Source organism: Daphnia pulex, chromosome 9 (assembly GCF_021134715.1).
Source record: "Daphnia pulex isolate KAP4 chromosome 9, ASM2113471v1".
NCBI lineage: Eukaryota > Metazoa > Arthropoda > Branchiopoda > Diplostraca > Daphniidae > Daphnia > Daphnia pulex.
The window spans coordinates 1,802,610-1,825,657 of NC_060025.1; the positions used below are offsets into that span (position 1 = coordinate 1,802,610).

A 23,048-nucleotide genomic window follows, 5' to 3' on the forward strand; every position below is an offset into this window, starting at 1 on the left:
GCGATGGAATGCCGGCAGAGACTGATGGTGAACCGGATGAACTTTTCCAGCCCCGTCCGTCCATCCTAGAGAAGAGATAAAAGTTTTGTTTGTCTATTTTTAGAGTTTTGTTGGTTCTTTTCTTTTCTTTATTTTATTTTTCTCCACCCACTTTTTCTCTTTTTGGACGTGGCCGTTTCGCGATTGCGCCCCAACACCAGGCGCCAAACTTTTCTTTCTCCATCGTTCGGCGGCGGCAGCGGTGGATTTTCAAAACTTTTCACGACGACGACGACAGTATACCGATCTCTTTAAAACTCCTCCCGACGACGTCATCGTGCATCCCATCAAATCATAAAAGAAACAACCTCCTGGACGAAAACATAACTCGATCGGAAAATTTCGACAAACCCGGACCGGAGTTTTCCTTTGGCCAGGCCGACCCCAAGTCACGAGAGATTCGATTGCAAATAAATATAATCCAAATAAACCGAACGAACCCCCCTAGCCCAGAGTATGATTAGCGTCTAGGCCTCTTCAAGTTCAATTCGACTAATGTCCATCCGGCACGCCAAAAGGACTCGGCCGGAGTAACTCTAGCTCAAGTTTCACAAATAAATAACTTTTGACAGGATGGTGGTGGAGTGCAAGTGAAGGTCCAGCTGTGACGTCAAAGATGGAAAGTTCACCCCCTCCGCCAGTACAATACCTTGTTGATTTCGGACAAACAGCTCCGGGTGGGGGGAGAGAGAGTATACGAACGATAATACCCATCCATCAAGGAGTCTAGTGCGGCCGCCAGCCCCTCCCTTTTTATTACGCCACACATTTTTCTGTTGGGTCGTTTTTTTCATTTCACATTTCGTGATGATGGAAGGCCCCCCTCCGCCATTGGGTTGAACGATAGACGCCATTTTTCTCCCGGCTGGAGATAGATGGAAGGATGGATTAAAATAAAAATAAAAGGGCGTTGGTACCGGCCGGTGTACGTCGTCCTCAACAATCCTCTGGCAAATTGGCGAATTATGCACGGGAGTTTACCAGCTAAAGTCCAGGGTCTAGGAGGGTAAATTGTTATGGGTCTCTTCAGGTATGAGAGGCACGCGCCTCAATTACCGACGGCCGCGTTCAAGTCCGAGCGCGTGACGTCCAACCGTCTGACCCTCAGCCAAGGAGACTTTTTCAAACAACAAGTGCCGGAAGGCTGGATATATTCCGTGTGTTCCTTGATATCCTGCGCAACGGAAGAAGAAGAAGGAAACAAAAAAATACGGTAGAGAAAATGAATAAATAATTGGTGTGAGGGGGAGGAAACGTAAATGATCATTACCTTTCGTCACGATCAACTTCTTTAGGGATTGCTCGGCTGCGTTTGACACATCCTGTATATATTCCTGCGGGAAACTTTTTCCTTTATTCCCCCCCCCCCTCCCCATAGAAAGAAATCACACGACTACTCAAAAAGAACCAAATTAACTCTCAAGTCTCAACCCCCGTAACGATTTGAATGAACACACCGCCTCTTTCTCTCTCAAGACAAACGGAACGAAATGTCCTGTCCGGAAGACATAGTCATCCATCATCCAGTCCGTCCCGCGCATATTCTAAAAGAAAAAAAAATAACGAATATAAAAGTCGTTTGAAATAAAAATAAAAAATAAATAAATGGTAATCTCGTGTGCGTCAATCAACTAGAGAGCGTGTTCAAGTTCAAGACTACACACGCCGGCTGTGTTATTATATAAGTTAACCATTTCCCCACCCACCTCCCCATCATAATTTTTTTTTGTCAAAACAAAAGCGGGTCGACACCTAACGCCATCTAGGCACCGCAATTAACACGAGTTGAATTTCAAACTTTAAAAAAAAATTTTTTTTAGATTGATTGCAAATCGGTGACTATATTTTTCGCAGAAATTCGTTTTTTTTCTTAGTTGTCGACATTTGAGACTTCTAGTGATGGCCATTAAATATAATGGCATCAGTTGATTCTAACGTGTTAAAAAAAATCTCTTTTTTTGCTTTATTGCTTTGCTTTTTCTCTGTGAAAAAGTAGCGTGGGGTTTTGTTGAATTGGAAAAATTGTGTGTCGATTCCGGCTGCGGTCATCTGCGCGGCATTTGCCGGTTGACGGCGTCGATGCGTTGCCTGGCCAGGGCCCAAACATCTTCGGCCATGTCTTCGACGGTGACGTAGCGAACGCGATCGAAATCAAAGATGTCCTGCAGGTAGCCCTCGACATGTCCCTAGGATCAATCAGAAAAAAACGGACTGAGTTCATCCGATTACGCCAATTTTTCTTTTGAAGTCGCCATAAGTCCAAACAAAAAGTCAAACTGGTTTAAAAAAGAGTTTCATTGTTCTTTACTTTGAAGATGAAACAGGATTTCTTCAAGTCGGATTCGGGTCCCAGGAAGCCCCAAGCCAAAACGGGGCTCAAGTGTTCCATGATGCCGTAAAAATGTGAGATGAAGCCGTCCTGGTAAAGCAGCTTCCGCCGTTTGGCCTTCAGCACGCTCCACACTGCTGTCGCCAAAGCCTTTTTTTGTTTTTTTCCAATACAATTCAATCAATCAAACTGGACTACAAAAAAGAATAAAAGGAATGTTAAAAGAGAGCTATGGAATTTACGCCTTCTTTGAAGCCGTTGCTGAGCCATCGGTTATTGATGACGGCCAAAACGGAAGAGGGCGGGTCCGTCAGATCCTCAAAGGCGTCCATGAGAATGAAATCCAAAACGACGTCAAAGAAGGTGACGGCCTTGACGCCTCTGTGCTCCATTTCGGCGGCCAACTTGAAGCGCTGGCTCTGGTCCTGGACGAAAACCATCATGGCGTCGTAAGCATCGAGGACGTCGCGCGGGTCCTTGTCGGCCAGCGTCAGCATGTCCGTCAGCAGAGAGCGGCCGGCCTTGATGAACCACTGCTCGGCTCCGGCCAAGTGGAAGACGCCCTGGCAGGCCAGCCGGATGCAGTGCAATTTGCACAGGTACTCGATGTCCGACTGGCAGCCCACCAGTTCCGTCCGGAGCACCCGGCAAGGGATGCCGCTCTCGTCCAGCTGCTTCATCGACCCCTGGTAGAGACTGGGCAAACTATCGTCGATGGGCAAGTCGGCAAAGTCCTCCAAATCGGCCACTTCGTCATCGCCGCCCAGGGCCGAAACGAACGAGTCGGCCGAAGTGAAACTGTACGACGTGCGCGAGTAGGGCGTCTGGGCGCCGGAAGTGTAGCCGCCCGCCGCTTCCGTTTGGAACAGGACAGAGTGCTCGTGCAGGAAGAGGTGTTCCGTCTCGTCTTGAAGGACATAGGCGGCCTAGAAAAAAAAATAAAAACAACAACCAAAATGAAATTGAAAACCAACAAAGTACAAAAATAAGAAAACACAAATTTCACCTTGAGAACTCGTTCCAAACTGCGGCAAAATTCCGCTTCTTCGGACGTCAGCAGAACGGCACCCGATCCCGTCGACACTGACTGATAAGCGGCCAGGGCATCCTCCCAGTAATTGATGGCCGTTTCCAGTGATTCGACCCCTGGAACAAGAAGTAAAAAAAAAACATTGAAATTTCAAACAAACAATTTTGGAACTCGACAACCTTATTATCGCAATCAAACCAAAATAAATTTGTGTATGTGGAACACACAAACAAACCACCACACACACACACACACACACCAACAAATCATCATTTATTTTATCATTTATTTACATTTTTGATTTATTTTTTCTGAGGGCTGGCTAATCAAATTTCCAGCTGTTTTCATCAAGAATTTGAAAGAGCCATCAATCATGATAAATCTCTCGTGTTTTTTCTTTAAATTTTTTTTTTAAGAGTTAAGTTATTTCGACGATGATTATCATCTCTCACACTTGGCGTTTTTTGGGCGGCAGAAACGTTAACCTGATGGTTATCTCTCATTTCTTTCTTAGCTCTTTTTTGTGGGCTCGGCAACGTCAACAAGATGCCGCCGCTGCTGACACAACATGTCAACTCTGATATTATCAACCATGTTATTATTATTATTATTCACTTTTCTTTAAAGTGCTTTTAAAATAAAAGGGGAAAATGCCTTCAATTTCATTCGTTTCAAAGTCGTAAAAAGTAAAGTAAAAAAATATTTTTTTCGTTTTGAAGCCATTTCCTGAGCGAGCGACAGGTGCGCAACGATCATATAATCCGCTCGGGGCGAGCACAGGGCAGGACTCCCGACCGCATCACAATAATTACCAAGTGGGGGAGGCGGCGGCGGGGGAGTTGGGTGGGTTTCTTTTATAATATCATTTTTTAAAAATTAAGAAGAAGAAGAAGAAAAATAAAAAAAGGAAAGAAGGTGAAACACGATCGGCAAACAATAGACGGGATGGATGAAATATGTTGCGCGCACCAAAAATGTTTCTTTATTTTTAAAAGAGGAAATGCAACGCATCCGCTAAAAAAGTCTTCTGCGCATTTAAAAAAAACCCAAAATATCAAATAAAACAAGAATAAAATAAAAAAATAAAAAAAGCACTTGGTAAAAATAAATAAATAAATATTTGAAAGGGAGGGGGGAAATAGGAGAAGTCCGACCAAGGATCGAATGACGGTGGAGAAGAGCACGAGCTGCTGGTCAGCTCTTTTCCGTCCCTCCTCCCGTAAGTGGTTCGAGTCCTTCCCAAGAAAAAAGATGGCCAAAAAGATCCGATTGCCACCCGAATAAAAAAAAAAAGCCTCTTTCATTCGGTCGAACGAAGGGTACACGACGAGTCAACATTTTCACGACAATGAGGTCATCAGATGGATGATGAATATCCCCCCACCACTTCTTTTCAAAGCGTCGTGATGGTGGGCCTCGTCACGACTCCCGAACGATGATGAGTAAGGAAACGGGGCGACGACAGCAGCAGCCAAGTCCCAGTCCCAGTCCACCACACCGTGACAGTTCCATTTCTTGTATATTTTTCATTCTTTTTTTCTCATTCGGCCGTCATCGCCGGCGGGAGTTTTGGCGTCCGTTTAAAAAGTAAAAAAAGGCCCTCAGGGGTTGAAACGGTGCCGGGAGTTGGAGGAACGCCTTGTCTTTGATTTTTTCTCAGCTGACAAACAAAAGAAGAGCGTTGCTAAGTCTACGCAAGGCGTCGTGATAATTAAAGCCGAGACACACACACACACAACCACACACACAAAATGTGAGCGTGTGTAAATATGGACGACCATCTTTTTTTTTCTTTCCTACTTCGTGCGGGAGCGCGGGAAAAGATAATGAAAACCCCGGGGAAGATGAAGATGATGATGAACACCAGAAAAAGAGAACAAGAACGAGAGATGATGTTTCGTCATCATCATCAGCATCAAGACAAAGTTACACGTTAACTCGGCTACTACTACTACTAGTCTGCTACAGCTAAAAGGATTGCTAGAATGATAATGATCTATATTTTGAATATCGCTCCTGGCGTCACACATACCAAAAAGGCCATTTGAGAAAAAGTTTGGTGGAAGGAGGAGCCGCCGCCTTTTTGCGCTTGTTCCAGAAAACATTATGATTTCTTCTCCCAGGAAAAAAATAAAATAAAATAAAAGAGGAGGAATTTCTTTTCCCGTTTGATGGATTTATTCAAAGTAGATTCTTCTTCCAGCCCCGAACGAAAGTCGATCTTCTTTTTGATTCACCGTGAAATATATTTTTTCTCCTCTACATTGTAGGATGTTGAGGAGAAACCGAATCGAAATGAAACAATACACATTCCGATGAATAATAAGATTTCCTCCTCCCTGCCCATCGTTCCCAGCAGATGATTATCAACGCTGGCAAAGAGAAGATCTAGAACAAACCAGCAGCAACAGCAGCAGCGGCAGCAGCAATGACTCTCGGATATTTTATTCAAATGTAAACCGGTTTGAATTTTATATTTTCCGAGTTTAACCAGGGCCGCAGATGGAATACATATACGAGAATCTGTAAACGGCTACACATTTGGGCATTTGCATTTGTTAACTCAAACTTATCGACGATTCATTTGGAGCAAATGTTTCATCTATCCGACGTATCTTGTTTGGCCGTGGTTCTTTTTTTCAAAACAAAACCGGTTTGCACACACTACGTTCACTCCTTCGCCACAGGACGTTCATTTTGTTTCTAAACTCCCCCCAATCCCCCCCTACGATAATCGAAAAAACGAGGACAAGGAAGACCAGAAAACAACAACCAGCAATCTAGTTTACCATTTTGTGTGTGTGTGTAAATCAATCTCCATAAAAGAATAATTTCAGCGAAAAAGAAACAAAAGTTTCTGTCCAAAATTTTGATTTGGGTGGCTGCTGCTGGGGCGCCTTAAATGGAAAATAAAATTATACAAGGATCACGATTATAAGGCCGGTCTAGTGGTTATTGAATATAATATATTAACAATCCGGTTATTTTATATTTCTTTTTTTCATAAACTTCTTTACAACCGTTTTGAGTTTTTAGCCGAGAGGAGAAGTTTGGAGCGAGTGCGCGTGAGTCCCGGGGTTTTTTTCTCAGAGTAAAGGAGCGAAAAAATCATTTCGTCATCACTGCATATCATTGTCGAGAGAGTAAATTGCGGCGCATAACTTTCCCCTACTTGTTATTTCCCTCCATCATTTGACTTGTGTGTGCATGCGTCGGCACGACACAGCCAAAAATGGCCTCTCAATTTCAAAAAAATAAAATAAAAAGTTCCCGAAATTTTTTTTTATTTTTATTCAGTGCGGTTTCAATTGCCTCCCCAACAACGCCCCAGAAAATTTAAAAAAAAAAAAAAAGGAAAAGTTTAGAATATCCATCGTCAAGTCGATGGAGTCTAACACACACACAATACAACTCCACTACTCTCATCTACTCTACTCCACAACTTTTCTTCTTTTAAGTCGAAGGGGGGGGGGAGAGTCTCTGGTCCATCGATTCACGGGAGACATTACACTCGCTCACGCGAGAACGAACACCAACCGACCAACGAGCTCATTACCAACGCACACAAGTGCGCCAGAGAGAGAAAACCACACGCCGAAAAATAAAAAAGTCTGCTGTGTCGTCACACACACACTTCTCTCCCCCTGCTCTCTCTACTTGCCACTCTGCTGTGTGTGTGATGATGATGACATAATCGATCTTTAATCACCTCCTTACCCGACACACACAACAACCCGGGTTTGAAAAAAAAAAAAAAAAAAATAGTCCCGGACTTAAATTGCAAGCCCACTTTAAAACAAAAGATGGCGCTTAATACTTTTGCATTTTTAAAAAAAGAAAAAAAAAAAAAGATTTTGGTGGGGAGTTTGAACAAGCGGAAATGGCGTTGATTGAAACAAAGTTTTTTTTTTGAACACAGTGAGGAAATGGCCAATGAAAATTCCGCTTGGTTTTTTTTTTGGGTTCTATACGCTGGACAAACATAGTCTCTTCTAAGGCTGGCAAATGATAAGTGTTGTATACAGTTAATAGCCGCGATTGGAACCAACCACGACTCCCTTTTTTGTAACTCTTTTTTTTTCTATTTTGTTATTTTGTTTTAAAAAAGAAAATCAGATCGTTAAAAATTTTCTTTTTAAAAGAACAAAATATTTCAATAGCGGTTGTTGTTCTATTGACTTAAAAGCGCCAACAACTATTATTTTTGAAAAAAGAAAATAGGGGGGGGGGGAAATCGTTTTTTTGTCTGTGCTGGGCCTCTGCGTGAGTCAGGTGAGTCACGCTGCCTCAGTGAGAGAACCTTCCGGTCTTTGCGGTCGAGATGGAAGCCCAAAACGACAAGTGCAACTGGAACATTATTTTTCTCTCTCTCTTCTTTCCATTTTCTATTTGTTGACGCTATTTAATGTGCTTAAAACAAAATCCAATAGATCCTTTTAGGAAGGAAGACAATTTTGCATAAATCCCTTTTCCTTTTGTACAACTTCCCATCCGCCCCAAGGATTGTTTTTTGTTTTTTGCGCCAGTGTGTGTATCGTTTTCTCTCTTGTTATTTTTCGGGGTGACTCTAATCCTATCGATCGCCCAACTTCTCTGCCATTTTGTTACGGAATTTTCACTCGCCACTGCATTGCAATAGCATCATACCACCCTCCACCCTTAGCTTCTCCCACCACCACCTCCTACGTCCAAATGTCATGCAATGCGCCGTGTGCCAGTCGTTTGTCAAATTGCTGTTTTGACGTCAGCTCGTGAATCAGAACGGAAAAAGGCAGTCAGCCTCTCGCCTGTGCTGTGCTGTACGGTGGTGGCGCTAGTGTCGACAGCCCAGTCCAACCCAGAACAGAACCGAATAGAACCCAGGTTCCTCCGCACGGCACGGACCACCGTCAGTTGCAGCCGATCCGTCCTACCGACCGGTCCTCCCTTTTTTTTTTAAATAATAAAAATAAAAAAGTTCATCGACATCCTCCGTCGCCGCTAATTGAAAATCGACATCGATCGCCACAATCAAAAATTATTCGAGTGAGAACAAAATCCATCAACCGGAATTGACCAATTATCATTAGCGCGATCCGGACTAGACAACCGAAAGAAATAAACCCCCCCGAAACAAGAAAAAAGTGCGTGAGCTGTTCGGTCGGCGTGAATGACATCCGCAAAGTGTTTCCAACGGATACCTTCAAATAATTCATAAAAAGAAAAAAATCTCGGCGTAAGTTCGTCATTTCCCGCGGATTTTTTCAAATTTAAAAAGGAACCGAAAAAAAAACGAACATCGAAACAAAGAGAGAAAATTATTTAAATTAAATCATTTCACCGTAAGTTGTTCATCCTTGATTCGCTTCCGCGTTTCTATTTTTCTTCTTTTTTTTTTAAATTTGAATACTTCCCAATCTTCAACCTTTTTTTGGGTTAGCGACAGCGTGAGAGGACCTGTTTTATTTGATCAAGTCCAACAAGGTCCCCAAACTCTCCATTTAATTAGCGAGGCGGCGCAATATCGCAGTCAGGGCCGTGACAAAAGAGACAGACGGGAGAGAGGGAGGGGGGATGGGGTACTGGTTGACGTCACGAACTAGTCAATATTTGATCTCGACACACAATAGAAAATAAAATATCAAAAGAAAAAGATGACAAATCCTCTATCCAAAAATAAGATAAAAATTCACCCAATAGAAACTCAACTCGATACTCGGCGGGATTTGATGAATTTAGTGACAAGTCGCACCGCAATTGGACGTTAATAACAAGGTGGGGGGGGGGGAAGAAGAGGAAAAGAAGTTGGTCTAGCGTTGATAATAACCGACCTAGTGTACTACTGCCTACTGTCCAGTCATCTTTTTCGATTCGTTGGTTCGGAACGGGAACCCGCTCAATCTTGGCTCCTCGATTCCTTGAGCTGCTGCTCGCCTTCAAATCTCGGACCCGTTTTCTCTCCCAGACCGTTGCCGAATTGACTCGGCTCAAAATCGGGTGGTCACGAACAGGTTTCGCCGGTGCGCATTGATTTCATCACGAGAAAAAAAAGGGTATTGAACGGGAAAAAAAGACACGATCCTGGCGATAAAAATATCTAATTTTTCGTGCAACAAAGTGGAAAATAAAAAATCAAAAGTTAAAAAAAAAAAAATAACTTTTTTAAAATCTCAAGGCTCAAAGCTCAAAGCTCAAAAAATGCCAAGGTTTTTTTAATTTTTCCCGATCGGTCAGAGTCCGTTGTGAATTCACAATTAAGTCTGTAGAGTCTTAAAAAAACGAATAGTGACGCGAATATCTAAAAAAGAAATGAATTCGGGATAACCCCCCCCGCCTCTATTTTCCAGCCCAACCCCTCCCTTTCGTATTACATTTCCTCCCATAGAATAGAGATGGAGAAATTTTTTCCTTTTCCCGTTCGTCGGTGGATGTAATAACTTTCGGCGTGTGTGTGTGTGGGTCATTCCGTCGACTGTCGTTTCCCATCGCCAGCTGCGCGTTCTTTCCTTTCTCACAGTCCGTTCCTTGTGTTCAAATGGTTGAGGGGGGGAGAAAGAAGAAGAAGAAGAACTGGTAGAAGAGGGGGATATTACATCCGCAGCTCCGCACTATCCACCACTTCCTCTCTCTCTCTCTCTATTTCACATTCGCTCCAATGAACATTAAAGGCCGAGCTCGTTCCAAGACGCTGGAATAAACACCCAACAGAGAAGAAGAAGAACAAAACTTTGTTCCCCCCTTCAGTCTCAGAAAAAAACACTTTCTCTACTAGTAGAAAGATGACTCAGACACACTGCGAAAATAATAATAATAATGATCGTGTGTGTATAGGCGAATAAACACTCGGCCATTCCGGGTTACCCCCCAAAAGTGCGTGACAATGCAGTCGACAAGAGAGCTGACACTTAAGACAACAGCCGAGCCCAAAAATCAACAGAAAGTGTGTTGTTGAAACAAGAAATGAAATATCAAATAATAATAATAGAAAAAAGGTGTTGCAGGTTCGAGAGACTCTCCTCCATCGTCGCCGAGAGAAAAAGTCACACGGTCACGGCGTGAGAGCAAATTGACGCAACTTGGAGCCGTAGGGGGAAAGGAAAGAATAGAATAGAAAAGAATAAAGAATCGATTCGAATATTGTAATAAATGTGATATCACTCCAGCCCCCCCCCCTTTTCTAGACGTACATTTTTTGTTCTGTCGATGGGAAATTGAATCTGGCTCCTATATTTCTATTGTGTCGTCATTAAATCTCTTTCTTTTCCATCCGACTGTCCCATCTCGAGGGTGTGGATGGTGCGGATCGAGTCAGAGAAGAAGGAAAAAGAATATGGTAATCGATATCGACGCGGCCCGGTGATACTCGAGCTCGTTAGCCAACACACACTGAATCTACCATCGATCCTCAACTAAAAAAAAAGACCAACGAGGAAAAATAAAATAGAGAAAATAAAATAAAAGGCGACGTGAAAGGAGGAATTTGGGCTGCAACAGACAGCCGAAAACACAATGTGTGTTGCTACCCTCCCGTCTACATATTTATGCCCCATACAAAAGGAATGTGTTCGCTCGCAAAAATTGAATAGAGAAAAAAGAAAAGAAAAAGAGAGACCCTTAAACGGTGGGGAGATGCGACCATTAAGATATCCTGCGGCTGGCGGCTCGATTGAAAACAACACGAAAAAAAAAAGAAAGAAAAATAACAACCTCAACTGAAAGGAAATTTCGTGATAAAATAGACGGCCACCGTTGCCATGCGACAATGTCGCCAAAGAAAAAAGAATAAGAAGAAAAGATCCGTTTGTCTTGTTGTTTTTAATACTAGATCCGAGACGACACAAACGAACCCAAGAAAAGAATGGGGGACCTCGGGCGCCCGTCTCGTCCAAAACAATAAAAGAAAAACAACAAGAGGGTCTAAAGGGTTTGAGATTACAGCACACACAACACAAAAGGCATAGAGAGACGGACGGACTCTGTGTGTGTGTGTGTGTGCAAAAGGCCAGTCGAATAATAAACAAAAGCAAAACGTCGTCGCTTAAATAGATATTCTTTTCTCACAAAAGTTTGTCCAGGAAAGTCAACTTTCAACCGCCCATGTTGTTTGTTATCTCTCTCTCCGGTGTTGTTGTTGTTATTCAACCGAAAATAAATTTCACGGAAATTTCATTTTATCTTTTATCTTTTTGAAATTTTAAACAGATGGGAGTGAAGTGGACGGCGGGATTGGCCGTTGTGGCTTTGTTACTGGGCGCGGTACACGCCAATAACGGCGTTCTAATCAAATCGAAATCTGGACAGCCGCTGACGTCCAGCACTCTACACTGGGTGGCCGTCACGGCCGGCAGGATGCCAGAAGACGCCGTCGAGGGTGGCCAGGGAACGTACGTCTGCCGGTTCCAGCACGTCGGCCGACTGGAGATCGGAGCCACCGACGAGGAGGAATCCAGCAGCTGCCGGATCGTCTACTACGGCAACATCATCATCCGCGACAAGTTCGAAGTCCTGGTCAACGTCCAGCAGGCCGGCCGGCTCGTCTGGACCAAATGGGATCGATCGCTGACGTCCTTCGTCGGGGCCGTCCAGGTCGGCGACCAGTACGTCGGCCGGGTCAAAACGGCCGACGGCTATCGATTGGGACACCTGGACCCGACAGTCCAGCGCGGGCGGATGTTCACCATCGACCAGGTGGAGGATCAGGTGGTCGAGTCGAGCGAAGGCGAAATCCTGACGGAAATCGAGGCCATCGATTACGAATTGGGTCCCATCCAAGTGGCCCGCAACCGTCGCAAAATGCAGAGCCAAGAGGAAGTCTGTCTGGCCCACACAATCCTGGACAACATGACGGAAGACGGGACGGAAGAGGAGACGAATGTGGCGTCCACCTTGTCCTACGTCGTGGCCCACTCGGCCTACCTGAGCCACGTCCGCGGGATGATCAAGGGACTGCCGGCCAGCGTCCACCTGGGCGGCCAGCCCACCGGCGGCACCGTCCACTTCCGCTGGGGCGATTCGACCATCTCGGGCTCTTTCCCGCAGCTGATGGACGTCAAGCACCGGCTGGAGCGCGGAACGGCCGTCAACGTCTCGCTGACGGCCAGACGGATCACGTTCGACGCTCCCTTCACGACCCGATTGAGTATCACTTACTCGGATCAGTTTGTCGGCAAGCGCCAGATCGACGGCCAGTCGAGACAGACCATCCTGGAAGACATCCGGCTCCATTACGGCGATGTTTACTATCTGAGCAACGGATCCCTGGTGCCCAGCACGACGACGTCGACCGCAGTTCCGCCCAGCAGCACAACGACGACCGAGACAACGACATCCACAACGATGCCAATGGCTTCAACGACCGACTCTCAGCCCAGTTCGTCCGTCACTTCGCCGCCCAGTCTCAAGCAGACGAAAGAGACTCTGGAACTCAAGAGCCGCAACGTGTCCTCCAGCCCCAACAGCAGCAGCATCCAGCCAGTTCCGGCTGGATTATTTAGCAGCTTCCTACTTTCGCTTTTAATTTTGATCGTCGCCCGATGAAAAATGTCGCAGTTCAGTTTGTTTTTAGTGTTCAGTCTCACACATCCCCCTCCCATATAATTATGAAAAATGGTAAAAACAAAACAAAACCTGTGATCGCACTGTAGAACGAGTGTCCAATCCCCAATCTTTATATAACCAAATCCTCAGATATCGTAGACATTTAAAAAAATTAAAAAAGAAAAAGAAGAACTGTGTGTGCCAATAGATCTGTTTAAAACGAACCAACGAAACGTCCGGATGGATTTTCGTTCGTCGTGGGCTAACAAAAACAAAAACAGTTAATTTTGTTACGAAACTTGTTTTTTTATTTCTCTCATTTTTCCCCCCTCCTTAGCCCTTTATGCTTTCTAATTTGTATGTTTGTCCTCCAACCCCCAATCTTTTTTTTTCTTGTGTGGAAAAGAAAAAGAAAAAGTTAATTAATATGATACACATTTATAAATATATATATATATATAGGAAGGAAAAAATGTAAGAGAAAAAGAGAGAGACCTAACCCTTTTTTTTCTTTTTCAAATCATTTGCTAATGTACAGAAAAAAAAGAATAAAAATAAAATAAAAAATAAACAGACACAGATGACATTCACGCATGATGAACGAATAAAAAAAAAGTCTGTTTTGTGACGGGGGGACGACCGTAGTAGTACTAGAAACATCCATCATTTAAACGGAAAAGGTTAGACACACGCCCGCCCTCTTTTTGCCCGACTGGGAGAGGGTGGACACAGGCCGGAAGCTCATCATCATCGCCAGAGCTTCATTGAGCAAGATCCTTTTAGCTTTCAAAAGGGGATCGATACACAATTTTTGCCTTGCTTATACATGTACTATATTCCGTATTTTTTTTTGATTCCCACAAAACTGGCCTTTTGGCTCTTCCTACGCGCCATACCATCGATTTTCATTGGTCGATCGATGCCTACGGGGGAAAGGAATATTTCCGGTCACGACCCGAAAATGACACACCAGATCAAAACCCCTGGATGAACGTATACACCACAGTCAAGGAGGGAGGAGAGAGAGATAGCAAACAAGTCATCTGTTGTTGAAATATTGCCTAGACACACATTCTCTGCCTTTTTCTCGGAACACGGCGAGTATTATTACATGGCAGTGTGTTCCTTCGAGTGGAACGGACAGCCCGGAACAATCGCGTCCAGTCGCCGGATAGGAGCCATCCTCAAATCCTCGACTGGGATGTAAGCCAGAATCAATAATTGCACAGTCTCAGCCAACCCGGCCGCACTAGAAACGTCTTAACATTGAGCCACGCACTTAAGCGAGCGAGAGGGTTTTCGGTGGAAAACGTCTGCGATTCAGGAAATGGTCTCGAACTTACCCATTGTTCCCAGGAGCTGAGGGGTTGATTTGGAGTCGGCCCCTTCGGAGACAGAGTAGCGGTCGCTGTTTACCGATGCAGATCTCGTGCGATGTATTCTCTGGGGAACAGGGCTGGCGCTTTGGAATTCCGACAGGAAGTCTGGCGAGCAGCAGGAAGGAAGGAAATGGGGAAAAAACCGAAAGCCACATGTTTATCAGTCTATCAATAATAATGATGTATGAACAAACAAGATTGATTACCTCCATTGGGACTCCTGAAGCCAGAGCGAAGCCTACGATTCAATGTAGCAGCATCCAGTCTTGAGGGCTGGGCGGGTCTGATTCTTTTCCTTCTTCTCAAATAGCGAGATAGGACAGCCACCAATCCCACGCCCACAGTCAACGATATCAAAACCACCTGTGTTCACAAATTCATTTGATTAGTTGCTGGAAACTGGAACAGCCAAGTACAAATCACCTTTTGTGGTCTGGAAAGTGATATACCAGTAACTTTCAAATACGGCAATCTGATGGCAAAAGATCCCCATGTTAAAGTTGGCCTGGTACTGTAAGTGAAATTCAGCACCTGCAAAAAATTACGAAATGTGAAAGTTACGGATGAAATCAGAATTTCGTCAAGCAGCAACATTTCACACTAAGAAGAAATATGGAATTCAATAAACTCAATAAAACTTGAACTGGAACACATTACATTGTGTTGTGATTTCCAGTAATTAGGTTACTTCTAACTTTTAAAAAAATGCTTTCAAGTCTGGCCTAAATGTGTAAATGTGGTATCACATACACTGTATAAGGGCATCACACCGTACTCGGCAAGAGAACTGGTATCCATTCAATACGTTACAAAGTCATGATACTCTCTATATTTCGTCTTACCATAGCGTTAATTTACATAAAAATAGACTTCATTTAATTTAGCCGGCCAACAACCGAGTTCGTAATTTTTAAACTTTTCACACAAAACAAAAATGTGCTATAAACGTCTGCTTGGAAATCACGTGTAAGAAAAACGTCTGCATCTTTTATTTACCGGTAAAATGAACTTGCAATTCGCCACTAGGTGGCACCGTTATCGGAAGTCGACTCCAGGCGCGAAAAACAAACGTATAATAAAGCAGTCAAAGTGGAAATAAACAATTACGTGTTTACGAGGAGATCAAAAATTATATTAATTGAAGATTTCCCAAAAAATTGCATGTCGTGATGTTATTAAACGTCGCACAACAATTTCTTACCAACCATTTTCTGGTTTTAGTGTTGACGACGAAAACATCGCCAACTATTGCAGTCACAGCTTTTGTCCTCATAATTGGGTAACAGCAGGAAGCATTGAATTGGCTGTTGCATTTGGCAGCAATGCACTCGTTGTGGTTGTAATGTTGTTAACATTTGCGCTCGCTATTACAGCGGTGCTGGTGTTTAAAAGTGTTTGATTCGTTGTTTTTCCAGCAGCTGTGGTTTCTTTAGGAGCGAACCAAGGAGTTGCAGTCAAATTCAAATCTGGCGGAGGTCCGGGAGTAGCTGGTCGTTGATCGTCGATTCCAAAAGGACGAATGTGATAAAAGAAGAAGTCGAGCATTCGCATCATCTTGACGTTGACATAGTGAAAAGATATGGTACTGTCCGAGCAACAATCACGGCCCTAAATTAACATTGTCCAATTATAATATTTCTTTAATCTATTATAGTTTCCATTATGGGGACATTTTTCATACCTTTGTTGGAGGGTAATAAATATTTTTCCAATACCAATAATTCGTCGTGATTTGACCGGGAAAGTAGACGCTGTCCGGGACAAAAGGGAAGAACCTTCCTCTTCCTTTGGAATCCCGAGTGTCCATGGTCGAGACGTTCAGGTTTTCCATACATTTCCCTGGAAAAGGAATTTTTTCCAAAATTTGAATTATGTCAAGAATTTAGTGCATAATAACAAAACGAACCCATTTCAGCATCTTCTGCTCCTTGGTGGTCATGCCGGCAAATTAATGCGTTGAAATATCTTTACTCCAAAGTGACAGGTATCAAATAATTTAATAGTAATTGAAAGACGAATTAATTAGCCATTAATTACCCTTCTTTGACAAATCTCCTAGTCGCTTCTTTACTCAGAACATAGCCTAAAATCAATTAAACTATTGAATTCCGAATGCTAAATTTTAAATTATTTTTATTACCAGCCCCTCCGCTGAAATATCCTTTTTTAACAATCGCTTTGTACTTGTGACCGAACCACAAAGGTTCTGATGTGTTGAACGCCGACAGAAAGTAGCGCAAGTTCTCAACAATCACGTACCTGTTGATGATTAAAAATTTATTCCCATTTCATTCAAGTGATAAAATGTGTATAGTGTTGTTAAAAATTTTATACGTGTCGTCATCCGCTTTGAGGAACCAGTCGACTTTGTCTTGATATCGATCCCAGGCGTAGCGGAATGACTCCCGCGTCTTTCCCCAGAGTCCGTTGCGACCTTCGTTCACTGCCAACTGAACTGACGGCAATTTGGAATCTGTTGGATGGATGTAATCAAATTATTATTCAATGAGCCAAAGCTGTTTCCGGAAAATTATTTATTTTTGCAGCTTATACCATTTCCGGAGCTCATGAATAAGAGAATGTTACACCGTTTCCCCCACGTTTCTTTGACTGCCAACGCTTTTGTTTTGTGATTCTCTGGTGACGTCATAACCCAGCACAACACGCGCACTTTGTCGTAAAGCTCTTTCCCTCTGCCTTTAAATGAAATTATGAGTTTTTTAAATACAAGTTGTTCATAAAATTTATAATTTTACCACCTAGAATAATTTCGTCTGTTCCATTCATTGCGTCAAGGCCAATGTCACCATTATTTTCATAATATCTGAATTAATAATTATGAAACATGAATTATAGACACCAATAAATTTTTAAAATATACAAATTAACCTACATTAGTTGAAGCGATTGATTGAAGAACGAGATTAAACATAGTCCAAACACCAAACCCACCACAAGCGATAAAAATGATAATCTTCGAGGTATTAGGCGAATCATCCTATATGCTATAAATGTAATTCACGAATATTCACGGAGAAGAAACTAAACCACACTGACTCCGCTGTTGAGTTTGCGATTTCTACCAACACAAATTTGAACAAACAGTCTCTCACATGATGGGAAAAACTTCTTATTAACTGTACTTTCGTGGAAACCTTACTGTTTATTTTTATTTTTTAAAGATAGAAATAAAATGCCGCTTGGTTGAGATCTCTATTTTAAATCGACAATGTGTGTGTGTAGACTTGTCAATGGCCAATCCCGTGCAACAATTTATTGCCGAGTTATTTTTGTCTCGTGAAAGACGATTTATTTGTACACACACACACACACACGGTTCTTCCCTAGAGAAAATGTCCGGTTCATCCGGTCGATTCTTTTATTTTCTTTCCATCAGTTGGACAAATGTAAACCGCAATAAGAAAAAGCGTCGTGCATCATTAGACCGAATGCCATAAACGCTACAGGTAATGTTAAATTCAATGGCCACATCCATCACCAACGTCACGGAAGTGAACTCCAATCATTCCGGATTTTATATATATAGCGCCCGAGTGAAACAATCAAATTTCCCAGAGACTTACCCCATCGAATTCAATCGAGCTGTAAATTGAAAGCAGCCAAAAAGCAATAAAAACGGCCAAAAGTTTGGCACCGCCTGTGCGATATATATATAAAACTCGTTATAAGAACGAAATCTATTGAAGTTAACTAAATAGCAAACAATAACAGAAACCCAAGGGCTTTGTCACAGGAAGTTAGTTCAGGTGGAACTCAAACTTTTTGGAGCCCAAAGTGGCAAGTTTGACGCGCCTTTTGAAAAGTACATTAAGTAAAGTTATATAATACATTGTGTGTAAAGCGCACCATTTCTTTTCCATGCATATCGACAGGTCACGGCTGATAACAAATGGCCGTATATAGGCCTATACTTGAACGCTATAATATGACGTCTCTCGGGAGAATTTAGTGCCCATATATAAGTACAACCAACCATTAGTTGCGTCAGTCAGCCGGAAAGTATCTTCACTTTAGATACTTTTGTATAGCTATCGGCTTGCGCGCTGCAGCAGCAGTCTCTAACTTTTAAGCTGTGTTATATAAGTAATCGATCTTCTATAGCGAACGTGTTCCTTGTCAGAGACTTACACGCTGATTGATATCAGCTCATTCTTTGAAAATGGATCATTCCTCTGTATATAGCCAAAGATATCAGTTGTGGACCCTGGGATGAAAGGGCAACTGCCTCGAGTGATAAGAAAATGCCATTCAGTCGCGTCGGATATGTATTAGAAATCGATGATTCCGGCCATGGATGCCACGTCTCACATTAACAGATTTTATTTATAAACCCCCCCGATGGCAGTTTATAGTATCGGTTCTTGTGTTACCGCTCACCCATCATAACCTTTTATAGCTGTTTTGGCTGGAGGAAATAAACGTCTTGGTAACCCGAACATATAAGCGATAGCACGTACCTGTCGTTCATCACACAAATACATTTCACAAAAAAGAATCAAATAACACAGGGCCCCTTTTCTTTCAAAGGACTTCAAACGGATGTGTGCGTCTATTTACCGGATTGTGTAACTGTAGTCTGGTTTCGGCAGTAAATGTAGAGTCCTCTTGTGAAATCTCATCCGTTTGACTCGTTCCATCATTGTCGTCATATTCCATCGAACCTATTGTATTATATCAAATTAAGTCTTAACTTGATTCAATCCGTTTTTTTTTTTAAATAGCCTACTTGTTGGGTCGGTTGTAGTTTCGTTATTAGAAGCGAACCACGGAGTGGCAGTCAGATTTGAATCTGGCGGTGGATCAGGCATGGCGGGTCGTCCGTCAGCCGGAATTCCGAAAGGCCGAAGTTGATAAATCAAGTAGTCTAATATGCGCATCTGCCGGGCGCTGACGTAGTGGAAGGAAATGGCGCTATCCGAGCAGCAATCGCTTCCCTTATTAGTAGAGAGATGAAATGGGTGAATAAGCGCTTACATGTATATGTCAAAGCCGCAGATAACTTTTGAGTCGTCATGAATAAACGTCGTTCAAATTTCACCTTGGTCGGAGGTGGGTAATAAATGTTTCGCCAGTACCAAGAATCCTGCGGGATCTCATTAGGGAAGTAGTGCAGATCCGGACTGAACGGAAAGAACCTGCCCCGCCCTTTCGAGTCCCGCGTATCCATGGTGGAAACATTTAAATTTTCCATGCACTTCCCTGTGCATAATGATGTTAAAGTGATTAAAACTGGTCAAAGGAAATTTAAATAATCAAGATCAAAATGAACCCATTTCTAAATCTTCCGCTCCTTGGTGGTCGTGTCGACAAATAATTGCGTTATAATACCTAAACGGCGGTTACATAAATTAAAACAAATGATTAAATCAATTGAAATAATCTCTTTTGAGTAGATAAATGTACCCATCTTTGACGAATCTCCTGGTGGCTTCTTTACTCAGCACGTAACCTGTGAATCGATTTTCAAACAGTATATACAATTCCTATACGCGTCGATCAAGATAATAATTATTGATTTCTATTCATATTATACCAGCCCCGCCGCTGAAATATCCTGATTTCACATCTGATTTGTACTTGTGACCGAACCACAAGGGCTTCGACGTGTTGTAGGGCGTCAGGAAATATCGCAGGTTTTCCAAGACAACGTACCTATACACAAATTTCACACGCGTGAATAAATAGATTGATACATTGTCTTGTCGCCCATATCGACCGTGTGCCGGTGTATAGTAAAATAAGACAAAAGGACGTGTAGTATACGTGTCATCATCGGCTTTGAGAAACCAGTCGACTTTGTCTTGGTATCGATTCCAGGCGTAGCGGAATGACTCCCGCGTCTTTCCCCACAGTCTGTTCCGCCCTTCTTTCACGCCCAATTGGACAGTCGGCAATTTGGAATCTGAAAATGAAAAGCGAATATATAACATCAAATTATTATATTAATAAAGAAAAAGAAGATTTGTTCGAACCATATGCCGAGCTCATAAATAGTAGAATGTTGCACCGTTTGCCCCATGTTTCCTTGACGGCTAGAGCTTTTGTTTGGTGATGGTTGGGTGACGTCATGATCCAGCACAAGACCCGCACCTTTTCGTACAGATCGGGCCCTCTATCGTCTTGAAAAACACGTATTACAAAATCTTATCAAGAGCGAATTCAATTTCAGAAATCCCAAAGGTGATTTTTTACCGACAGCATTGGCAGTTTTATTAAAATTCGATGACTGAATTACTGGATCGAATTTGGCAACAGTTCCAGTCAACCTAAAATTATTAAAATTAAATTGAGAACTCTCGGTACTACTAAAAGTAATAACCTTACAATTGAATTGAAAAATTGACAAACGCGATGACGCAACAGGAACCAAAACCAAAAACAAGAATCGATTTAAATGACAACCGTCGAGGAAGTCGATCCATTTTGTACATTTTTCTTTTAAACCTTAGATTTTAACAGCCAAAACAAAGCAAGGTAACAAACAAAAGATGTTGACTCCATAGTCGAATTCACTCGCATTGGGACTAACGGCCAGTGCATTTTCCGTTTGCTGTCCAAGGCAAAAGTCTATGCGGCTCCGTGAGATCCAGAAAATCAGGTTCGTCAACGAAAGGTCCTTAACCAAAAGTAGTCAAACAACCTTTTGAGATAAACTCTCGATTAGACTCTTGAAACGAAAGAGAAAAAAAATGTGACTGCCATCGTTTTCTTTTTAAATATTTTTTTAAAAATAAGGTCTAGCTCTGATGAAGCGGCGAGTCCTATCGCGGGTGACATTTCCCAGGAAACGTCTTCTGATTGACTTTCAGTCTAGTGCACAGAGTAGCAAAGCTATAATTACAACTAATCACCGTATGTGTACGTCAGCAGCAGGTTTAAACATTCTAAGAAACACCCAGGACAGACTGCATGGGATGTATTGCGTTCAAAACATAATGAAATCAGTCATCCGAATTGACATTAGTACTCTTGAATTCAAGATAAATCGCTATTACTGCGTCCTATAGAGTATATTCTCTCAAAAATTCACTCGAATTATCTCCTATACAGACAAAGTGATTTAGTTTACAAATTTACCGCCGCAGACACTCTGTCTCATTTCTTCACACAGGAATCCTCGAAGCAGTTATAGCACCATCCGCCGAGTTTTTTACAATAAATTAGTCGATAATTATTTGCAATCAACTTTAAACTAATTGAACAACATGCGTAAATAGATAAACTATGATTTAAGCTCAATATGAATATTGAAAATAAAACACCTAATTAGTAGTGAAAGAAAAAGATGGGGATAACAGCCCTGCGTAAGTTTTCTGTCCCCATGGCGGGCTATATAAAAGACCCCACATGGCAACACAACAGATAAGACTGCTTGAAAGATTTCGTTACTACTATCAGACAATTTTTCAGCACGAATTTCGAGATGGATTTTTTAATCGCAATCACTTGGATGATTTTCGGTTTTGTTTGGATGAAGTTGTGTTCCCGAAAATCTTCAACACAAACTACCAGAAATCAGCCTGCAGCTGTATACCCGAAATTGGATTTGAGACCAGATGTTCGTTATTCCCGACAACGGCTCACGGAGGACTCTATTACTAACATTTCAACCGGCGGAAAGATTCCCGACCAGGATTTATTCTTCCGTTTGATGGGCCAATTGGAGGAGAACAACACGTTGAAAGAAGAAAACCAACGCTTGGCCAGTCAAGTCACCCGACTCCAGCTGGAAATTGAAACGTCCAAATCCAAATATGACGAGTCATTTCAAATCGTACACGACGAGCTACTGGCTGCCAGATGTCAACTCGATGCCAAAAATCGAGAAATGGCCCAACTTGAGTCGACCACCTTGGAGCTGAACAACAAACGGACAGCGTTGGAGAAAGATGCGGCAGTCCAAGCCGACAGGATTGACGAATTAAAAGACCAATACAAAAAGGCTTGCGCTCATGCTGCATCTATGCATCGAGCGGTGAGAGGGTTGCACGATGCCCGCACTCTTCTTCAACGTGACAAGGCCAAACTCGTCGAGCAACTGGACAGCAAATCTAAGGAAATCGAGGAAGAACGAGCCATTTTCGATAAGAAACTAGAGGATTCACAAATGGAGAACGAGGAAAACCTGATCAGAGTAAGGAATTTCCATCAGGCGTTGAACAACAAACGTAACTCCAAAATGAATGAACTAGAAGAAATGGTTTCAGACTTGAACCTGACCATTGTCGAATGCGAGGAAGACCACCGCACAGAGATGGAAGCAACTAGGGCTAGTCATTCAATCGCACTCCAAGAACGTGATGAAAATTTGGCGCAGCTGCAGTCTACGGTTGAAGAATTGAACAACAAGAACAGCGAGTTGACCGTTACTTTGGATGAAATGGAAATCGCTTCATACGCGTTACCTAATTTTTATAAAATTCTGGACGTCGAAAGGAACGCAACCGAGGAAGACATCAAACTTGCCTATCAAAAGGAGATTCGACAAGTCCATCCGGACAAAATCCATCAAATGCATTCCGGATCAACAGATGAAAGAATCTTGACTAAGGCGACACGTCTAAGCCAAACCCTCAATCGCGCCAAGGACATCCTGAATAATCAACGACTCAAGTATCAATACGATTGCTGGCTGGACATGACTGAGCTTAGGAAAACTGAGCAGAAGGTTAGGGATTACGAAGCGTATGAAGAACGGAAACGCCACAGGAATTAGTGATGCCCTGATGTATTG

At 42.7% G+C, this 23,048-nt stretch overlaps 5 protein-coding genes across 7 annotated transcripts; 2 read left to right on the forward strand and 3 right to left on the reverse strand.

Annotated features, from left to right (window-relative positions):
• Positions 1–157: 157 nt before the first annotated feature.
• LOC124202311 (mitoguardin-like) lies at positions 158–15,282 on the reverse strand. Its single transcript, XM_046598631.1, has 9 exons — positions 15,136–15,282; positions 14,717–14,824; positions 14,500–14,656; positions 14,258–14,398; positions 3,375–3,514; positions 2,611–3,294; positions 2,348–2,518; positions 1,310–2,225; positions 158–1,213 (listed from the first exon to the last, which is right to left on the reverse strand). The coding sequence occupies exons 1-8, from the start codon at positions 15,136–15,138 to the stop codon at positions 2,085–2,087; spliced, it is 1,545 nt and encodes a 514-aa protein (XP_046454587.1). The 5' UTR covers positions 15,139–15,282; the 3' UTR covers positions 158–1,213; positions 1,310–2,084.
• On the forward strand, positions 8,265–13,186 carry LOC124202315 (protein unzipped-like). 2 transcript variants are annotated; one of them, XM_046598635.1, is made up of 2 exons: positions 8,265–8,719; positions 11,580–13,186. In XM_046598635.1, the coding sequence occupies exon 2, from the start codon at positions 11,580–11,582 to the stop codon at positions 12,912–12,914; it is 1,335 nt and encodes a 444-aa protein (XP_046454591.1). In that variant the 5' UTR covers positions 8,265–8,719; the 3' UTR covers positions 12,915–13,186. The 2 variants fall into 2 exon arrangements, with proteins under 2 accessions (XP_046454591.1, XP_046454592.1); XM_046598636.1 differs by having other exon boundaries at positions 8,265–8,613.
• A 93-nt stretch (positions 15,283–15,375) lies between the features above and the next one.
• On the reverse strand, positions 15,376–17,080 carry LOC124202888 (glycoprotein-N-acetylgalactosamine 3-beta-galactosyltransferase 1-like). The gene is made up of 8 exons (XM_046599387.1): positions 17,050–17,080; positions 16,847–16,990; positions 16,628–16,766; positions 16,434–16,552; positions 16,331–16,376; positions 16,200–16,258; positions 15,975–16,132; positions 15,376–15,901 (listed from the first exon to the last, which is right to left on the reverse strand). The coding sequence occupies exons 1-8, from the start codon at positions 17,078–17,080 to the stop codon at positions 15,563–15,565; spliced, it is 1,035 nt and encodes a 344-aa protein (XP_046455343.1). The 3' UTR covers positions 15,376–15,562.
• Positions 17,081–18,561: 1,481 nt separating this feature from the next.
• Positions 18,562–20,840, reverse strand: LOC124202313 (glycoprotein-N-acetylgalactosamine 3-beta-galactosyltransferase 1-like). Of its 2 annotated transcripts, XM_046598634.1 has the most exons (11): positions 20,639–20,840; positions 20,507–20,580; positions 20,287–20,433; positions 20,078–20,216; positions 19,848–19,966; positions 19,718–19,763; positions 19,584–19,642; positions 19,353–19,513; positions 19,041–19,248; positions 18,872–18,975; positions 18,562–18,771 (listed from the first exon to the last, which is right to left on the reverse strand). In XM_046598634.1, exons 1-11 carry the CDS (start codon positions 20,743–20,745, stop codon positions 18,688–18,690), a joined length of 1,248 nt encoding a protein of 415 aa, XP_046454590.1. In that variant the 5' UTR covers positions 20,746–20,840; the 3' UTR covers positions 18,562–18,687. The 2 variants fall into 2 exon arrangements, with proteins under 2 accessions (XP_046454590.1, XP_046454589.1); XM_046598633.1 differs by having other exon boundaries at positions 19,848–20,216; positions 20,639–20,804.
• Positions 20,841–21,737: 897 nt separating this feature from the next.
• LOC124202889 (dnaJ homolog subfamily C member 7 homolog) lies at positions 21,738–23,030 on the forward strand. Its single transcript, XM_046599388.1, has one exon. It carries the CDS (start codon positions 21,738–21,740, stop codon positions 23,028–23,030), a length of 1,293 nt encoding a protein of 430 aa, XP_046455344.1.
• The last annotated feature ends 18 nt before the right edge of the window (positions 23,031–23,048 follow it).